Here is an 8,530-nt window from a genome sequence, read left to right as displayed (position 1 = left end):
CAAAGAGACAATATATACGACCAAGAGTAAAATATGCAGGAGTTATTCATGAGTAAAAATTTTCTCTAACTATGGCATATCATATATGCGATTTTTCGAAGCTGTAGTGCCGACATACTGGCAAGTCAAATTGGTAAATGTTAAAGCACCCCCCCCCCCAAATAAAAGAAATATAATAATAAATAATAATAATAAAATAAATAAATAAATAAAATGAAATGAAATAAAAAAATCTTCAGATTGAATGAAATGCCCGAAAAAGCGGGTGGCCAAGAAAACCCATGCTAAGATTAAATCAAATCGTTGAACAAAATGTGAATCGACATACGTTAACACGAAAACAAACCACATTATTTCTAGTGGCTGAAACATGTCCAAATTGATGTGGCATGATTTATCAGATTACCTGTGGTTACAGTAAGATGTACCATGCGTCAATACTCCAGAAAAAATGTCATAAAATGCGTCTTCAGCATCACTTGTGCCGATTCTACTTGAGATCATACATTTAGTTGACTTTTTTCCACCGAAATTGTTTTCTTGTGTTTATTAAATTTCGATGCCTTGCCTGCAATGCCCTATGCATGCGATACTTTCTTCCGCGCTTTTATTGCCCATGATTATCTTTCAAACCTTCTTGTAATTTTCATATCTTATTTCTTTGATTTTTGTAAGCATAACCCACTATTTATTCATCAGTAGCTTCCGTATATTTCTTTAAAATTCTATGTATGTAAATCATTCTGATGACTTTTGTGTGTGATTATTTTGTTATGATAAAGTAGGCCTATAATCTCTCAATGATGACAATGTATTTGCACTCATAAATAAGCCTCTCTACTGTTTGAAATTAATTTTGTTTATGTGTTTTCATGACCATTTTTTCCATCGTTTGCCAAGATGTATCCTCTGCTAAATTTACTGTGAATGTTGGCAGATGACATGTCCAACAAAACTTCAAGATATAATAGAACTCAGAATGATTCACAAAACTTGCGAAAGTATATATAATAGAAAGAAAGAATACGAGGTGGCATGTAACCCACCTGATGATATTTTTTTTTTTTGCTTTTTTTTCGATGGATTTGATTTTAAACTGCACCAGTCGTATGCCCCATCGGTAGTTTCTGAAACGTTAGTTCATTCAAAATACTCACATATCATTCATAGTTATCTGAAAAATTACTTATTCATTCCTTAATTTCATATCTAAGATATAAATATAAAACGCAATAAGATTTGCGTTTACACGTAGCCTATTCCTTAGACATTCGTTCATAGGAAAATCTTTTGTTACTGATTCGCATTCGGATTCTCCAAAAGCTGAAATGAAGGTGACCTTTTTGAGCATGGCTGCTTCCAGCCTGACAGAACAGGCACGAGATAGGGGAATTACACAACATAGAAGTAACTCCCACAACAAGGTTTTTGTTTGCACTGCACTCTAAGCACACTGATGTGAACTTCACACATCCTTATCGATATAATTGTGTTGACCAGCGCATATTTCAAAATGTAACTGCGGTGGTTGCTGTTGTTGTTTTTTTCCCGAGTGAGATTACAGATATAGTGCAGGTAGCGTATTTCATAATATTTTCTCCTTTTTTTTTCCATACGTGATTCCACGTGTCAAATAGTCTTGGCTCCGCCCCCTCTTTGTTTGGCTGCGGAGCAAACCGGAGTAAAAGACAACGTGGAAAATCTCGTGCCAAGAAAGTGACTTATATGTTTTAAGTATTATACAGATGGAATAATAAGCAAATTCCCTGATTTATTGGTTTCTTTTCAAAGGTCTGTCATGGCGGACGAGGAGCCGAAGCAAGCATTCTCTCACAGCAGCAGCTCCAAACCTGCGGGGAACGGCGAACCAAGGAGGAAGGCGCTGCTTTTGGTCCTTCTTTTCGCTGCTGCCATTCTGTCCTGCGAGCAGCACGCAAAACCGCTCGCGGATGCAGAGGAAAGCGATGCAGCGAATGCCGTCCCAAGGTCAAAATCAGCGACTCTGCTCGTCGACCTGGCCCGATCAGCTGCCGGCATTGTCCACGGTACCTAGAAAAAAAAATTATTGCAATTCATTGATTTTTCGATTGAAAATAAGATAAGCACAATCGTAAACAAAATATGACTGTATAAACACAAACAAAGTTGAACAAAGTCATATGGATTAATCGAAGTTGTATTAGACAACAGATAATTTAGACGGCTGTTTGAATTAGAGGGGACTGCTGAAAAGCATAGCTTGTACTTTGCAGTCCCCTAAGAAAGTGAAACACTCACACACACAGAAATCTAACAATCCTTGCTGCTCACATTAAGAAAATGTGAGAACAAAAACGCGCTGTGACTGTGTGTGACATTCAAACATTTTTTCTTCTTCTTCTTAATGGAAATGACAAGTTCTTGATTTTGGAAAATGACGGAAAACACTGTTTAAAATTCAATGCCCTTCTTAATTCTTTGATCCTCATATAAAATCGTGTTTTCAATACGAATAAGACTATGATACCTTGGTCATCAGGAGAGATATATAATTGCAAGTACTCTTTCTTACAAAAGACTAGCATTCTTGAAACAGATTGGGCTATGATATGACTTATTCGCTGGTAGCCTGATTTGCCGTCACCTGATTTCTCTTTATATATTATGGTCATGTAGATTATTTTCATTCAGGAATTCAATGTCTCAACCACTGCATGTATGGTCAAACACGAGGTCAAAACAAGTCCAAAATGCTCATCTTAATTTTATCTCGTCCTCAACAGATATCCGGGAGCATTCGATACGAGCTCTGAATCTTGTCCGTCGAATCCTGTCGGGCGTAACCGCAGCGGTGGACGAGCAAAACTTCGAGAAGGGACGAACGGTGATCGTACACCTCTTTGAATGGAAGTGGAGCGACATCGCTGCAGAGTGCGAGAGGTATGGCGCCCTCTATGGAACAATAATGGTTCTTGGGCATTTTTATTAACCATACGAGACATCATTTTATTTTTATTTAGAAAAAGAAGTAAAGGTACGTATCATGGAAACTCTTAGCACAATTCAACATTAACATACACGAATCAATTTTATACAAAACAATCTTCTCTGTAATGTAAGCACAGTTCTGAATTTATTTCCAGTGGGTTACATGAACCACATTTGCCTAAACAAATAGGGCAAAGTTGAATTATAGGTGACTGCAACTTCATACATAAGATATTGTCCCTATCATTAAAAAAAAAACAACAACCAACAGCAAACAATTTCGTAATACGAGTTAATCTATAATGCTAATAGAAAATAAGAACCTGCAAACCCCGCACAAAGACGATTAGATTTTCCTCTATAATGTGTATCCCATCGATCAGATTCCTCGGGCCTTACGGTTACGCTGGTATCCAGGTTTCCCCTCCCAATGAGCACAAGCACATCGTAACCGAAGACCATTTCGCCCCCTGGTGGCAGCGGTACCAGCCGATGGGCTACCGCCTCAACAGCCGCAGCGGCACGGAGAGGGAGTTCCGCGACATGGTCGAGCGGTGCAACGCGGTCGGCGTGCGGATCTACGTCGACGCCATCGTTAACCACATGGCGAAACATACGAAAGGTATTATTCAGTCGAAAACGAGCGTAACCAAATACGCGATGACTCATTTAACGAGCAGTTATCTGTGCCTACTGATTGAACGTTAGAGATAAAGGCGGGGATAGGACAAATTGGGCAAGATGGGGCAGCTTTGTAAACGACTTTCTGCTATTATCTGATAATCACCGACTAAGTATCACGATATCACCGCTTTCCCAAGCTCCATGGGCAAAGTTAACGACTGCAAAGATCAAGAGTTCTGAACAAAGACACCTTACCCTTCATATTAACGACTCTTATTACTAAAATCTTATAGACTAAAATCGGGAAAGATACAGCAGCTAAATGTCGGCGGGCGTTATCGGCGATAAATATGGAATGATTTATGAAGCCATGAACGAAAAGGAAAAAAAAACCCAACAAAGATGAGAACGGAGATGGGAAAGAACGATAAGAAGAAGAAAAAAAAATGAAAGGAAAAAATAAAGGATAATTTTTGTCTCCCTGTTTCGGAAGTGCAGCGCATTATTATGTCAGCATGCAAAGGCATCAGTTTACCTGTGGTGTCTTGCTCGATGTCCCAATTAACCGAAAGAGGAATAGTTCCGGAATTGTTCTTAGTCAATTGCGCCAAATAAAATGAAGAGAACGCCATTTTTTTTTAATATAAACTGGTAATCAAATGTGTTATTGTAGTGTTAAGTTCGAAACATTTTTACACATTGTGATATCTGTCACACTTGTGTGTGCATTCTAGATAAGGCAATAGAGTAATATTCCTTGCTATTCTCAAAATTATGCTCACATTTCATCTTAATCAGATTTCCTTTTTTGAAATGCAAAAAAAAAAGAAAAAAGAAGAAGAAACAAAGTGCATAGCTCGCATAAAATAAGCACGGAGTTACTTAGCTGGAGTGACGTTTAAGGGGCAGACCTGTGGACCAGAACGTTAATCCTGTATTGAATGTTTTGAAAAGTTTGATGTATTGAATATAAGGGTAAAATATCCTGTTACCTGAATTATTATGAGAAATGGTAATCCTGTTCTGTTTGAGTGAGTGCGTGTCATTGTAAGCGCCTGTTCCTCAGCAGGGTACTGTTTGTATTTTTTTAAAATACTTTTAGTTTCAGTCATGTGTTTCACAAATGATTTCTCTTTAACAATGATTCCTTCCCTGCAGACGATAGATACAGCTTTCCCGAAGTTCCATTCGGCATACACGACTTCAACGTGCCAAAGGGGCGGTGTCCCAGCGGGGACGGCTGGGTCTCCGACTACTACCAAGCGGAGAACGTGCGCAACTGCGATCTCGAAGGACTCAACGATCTCTACTTCGGCCCTGACAACGACTTCCACACCCGCGAGGTCATCGTCGGCTACCTCAACCGACTGCTGGAGATGGGCGTCGCCGGATTCAGGATCGACGCGGCGAAGCACATGTGGCCGGCAGATCTGAAGGACATCGTAGACAGGTACGACAGACACCTGAGTGATGACGCAGGAAATGCGATTCATTAATTAAGCAAAATCGGGAAGACCCAATCTCTGATTTTTTTTTTCTCGTTTTCAGCCTGTACCCTTCTCCTATTAATAACTGCAAATCGTGATTGTGGGTGATTATGTGGGCGATTGTTTCATGGCTACCAATAGGTGATGGCAGCTTCCTTGGATTTCTTCGCAAACAAAAATCGCAGCACTGCCCTCAAAACCCTTCACGTGTTTAGCTCTTGTTTTTATGTCTCCTCCACGTCGAAGTGTCGCCGGAGGCATTATGTTTTCGGAGTGTCCGTACGTCACAATGGGGCAGCCACAATGAATATACATAGGTCTAATGATGCTTTATGAAATGACAGCCGTTTCCTTGTAACAAAACAACAACAACAACTACATGCAACAACAAACTGTTCTCTAGGATGTACACACAAAAAGAAGGGAGAAAAGGTGCAAGGGGGATTCGAATGACCCGATTTGATTTTACTTACAAGAACAATGATTATATCGACATTGAATGCGGTCATAAGATTATGATAAAGTAACATAACTACGCATTTTTGTATAGTAATTTTTGTCAATGATACACTGCATATCAAGATCTTTTAATGGTTCGATTATTCATAAAAGAATCAGCTTAAGGGATAAAGGGTTCTTTTCAGTATTTGAACATAAATGTTACTGTTTGAAAACTACCGATTACACATGATTACAATGATTACATTACGCGAATTAATAAATAACCAAGGAGATAACTTTCAAATTCAAATCTATTTTCATTTCCATCAAACAAACAGAGAAAATTATATAAAATGTATAAGCAGAACATATTTGTAATGATTGCAAAAACGTAAATTCACAAAAAGAAATGTGATAATGAATAACAAAATGAGAAATGTAAATGTATTTTTCACATATATAGAGATACATATAGTACAAATCAAAAAAGGATGGGAATGGAAATGGAGGGTCCCACTAAAAGGCAAAGCTTGTACGATATGACAGAAATACATAAGGAAACGAATAATGAATTAATGAAACAACAAACAGCTGCTGTAAAACAAAATCGAAGGAACCATAAAATGCCTTTCCATTGGATCTACAAGTGGAAACACTGAAGATAACTATACCAGCCGTACCTTGCTTTTTTCTGGATGTTATTAAAGCGTATGATTACATTATTTTTGCTGAATGTGTTGTACTGCTGGGCTGTCAAATCATTATATTGACGATATTGACACAGCAGGCTTGAGTTACTCCAACCACGTTATTTCAGATAACAGGTTGTGACAGACATACCAGAGCACAATGAATAACAAGCAATTTTTAACCATTTTTTTTTTATCAGGCTGAAGAAAACCATTTGGGGAACCAAGCCGTACATCTACCAGGAGGTAATCGATCGCACCGGACTCGAGGCCGTCCGGGCGGCAGAATACTTCGACATCGGTTCGGTGACTGAATTCAAGTACGGCGACGAGGTGTTCGGGATTGGAACGGCATCGAAGGCTGCCGTCTGGTACTCGGGCTTTGGTGAACAGTGGGGGCTGATGCCCGACAAGAAAGCACTGGTCTTCATCGACAATCACGACAACCAGCGCAATCACGGCGGCGGGGGCAACGTGCTCACCCACAAAACTCCGTACGAGTACAAGAAAGCCGTTGCCTTCATGCTCGCGTGGGACTATGGGGTTACGCGCGTGATGAGCAGTTACGCGTTTCTGGACAGCGATCAGGGTCCGCCATCCGACGCTAGCGGCAATACGCATAGTCCCACTATTAACGCAGACACAACGTGTGGTGGCGGTTGGATCTGCGAACATAGGTGGCGCCAAATTCGAAACATGGCTTGCTTCCGAAACGCCGCCAAGGGACTCCCAGTCCAAAACTGGTATGACAATGGTCGCAATCAGATCGCCTTTTCCCGCGGCAGCCGTGCTTTTTTCGCGCTCAACAACGAGCCCCACGTGCTCTCGAGAACATTGCAAACGGGTCTTCCGGCAGGTGTGTACTGTGACGTCATAACCGGTGACCCGACAATCTCGGGATGCACAGGGCATAGCGTGGTCGTTGACTCAGCTGGATTGGCGTGGCTGGAGATATATCCCGGAGAAGATCCAATGATAGCGCTGCATGTCGGCGCAAAAGCCGGGAGCGGAGGCGGCAGGTGTAGAGCCTAGATGGTGACATGTATAGACAGTGACAGATACACACGTTTTATTCATCGCGATTTCCTATCCTCAGGAAGAGACAGAGATAGATGAGACTGAAGACGTATGGTAGTGGAAACGAGAGTTTCCAACCAACAGCTTTATCGAATACTAGTATCGAGATGTAAAGGAACTTTTGAGGGGAAACGTAAATCGTTCTAAACTTTGAGGTGATAACATCGATCTTACGAAGGTGAAGTTTGGAAACTTTGTGACATGCGCTCAGGATCGTCAGCAAACTCGAAGATGGTTGGGAGAGAGAACATCAACGCATCAAAAATGCGCTGATGGCTTGTAGGCTGATACCAAAGACGACAGCTGATGGAATAATTATGTTTACACGTATACCTCATTTGCACTTCCGATCAAGATGACGATCTACTCTGTTTTCCCCGCATGTCACAACTAATGTAGTTTGCTGTAAAAGAAGGTTACTGGGGGAGGGGGGAGGGGGTCATTCATGTGGCGTTTTGTCCGATAAATTTGTCGCACAACTTTGCCCTCAGCCAATCAGATGCAAGGGTTTCAGCAGCTTATAACAGTTTGTCAGAAAAAAAAATCTAACAAAACGCTTCATGAAAATGCTCCCCTGGAGGTTGAGAAACTAGCTGTCCAGTTTCAGCATCGTTCGTGATAGCAGAATATAGGTATCATAACATACTCCTTAACCATCATCCTTAATAGACACGAAGGCATACGCACAGCTCAAAGTGGCATACACACTTTGTATTTCGGGAGGAGGCTAGTATAATAGGGATATTAGACACTTTTTTCTTCATTATATAATAGTTGCAGCATTAAGAGCCGAGACTAAGATGACTGTAGACTTATAAGCCAGTCGTTATTCCATGACTTCCAGCTATTTTCATCATCATCATCATTATCATCATTATCATTATTCATCATCATCATCATCATCAACATTATCATCATCATCATTATTCATCATCATCATCATCATCATCATCATCATCATCATCATCATCATTATCAGTTTTGGTTGCTTGCAATCCATCTCTCCAAGTCTACACCTTTATGTATAACTGTCCCATATAATTATACCAACCATTCACGCACACACACGCACACGCACACGCACACACACACACACACACACACACACAACCTCACCCATATCAATCTGTTGGTTTTATACACCTTCGATAACAATGAGGAGGAGTCTCGCAAGTCATAAGCACAAAGATGTTATGTCTTGGAATATGGTCGAGTACTACTTTGTATTATACAGAATGTCAAACA

The 8,530-nt window shown here is 40.5% G+C and overlaps 1 protein-coding gene across 1 annotated transcript; it reads left to right on the top strand.

Moving 5' to 3' along the window:
* The first annotated feature begins 1,798 nt into the window (after positions 1 to 1,798).
* On the top strand, positions 1,799 to 7,678 carry LOC140227154 (alpha-amylase A-like). The gene is made up of 5 exons (XM_072307587.1): positions 1,799 to 2,045; positions 2,763 to 2,919; positions 3,351 to 3,589; positions 4,750 to 5,041; positions 6,409 to 7,678. The coding sequence occupies exons 1-5, from the start codon at positions 1,799 to 1,801 to the stop codon at positions 7,238 to 7,240; spliced, it is 1,767 nt and encodes a 588-aa protein (XP_072163688.1). The 3' UTR covers positions 7,241 to 7,678.
* Positions 7,679 to 8,530: the final 852 nt, after the last annotated feature.

The sequence above is a fragment of the Diadema setosum genome, chromosome 4, assembly GCF_964275005.1.
Source record: "Diadema setosum chromosome 4, eeDiaSeto1, whole genome shotgun sequence".
NCBI lineage: Eukaryota > Metazoa > Echinodermata > Echinoidea > Diadematoida > Diadematidae > Diadema > Diadema setosum.
The sequence above is the reverse complement of the archived record's forward strand: the minus strand, read 5'-3'. Positions and strand labels throughout refer to the sequence as shown.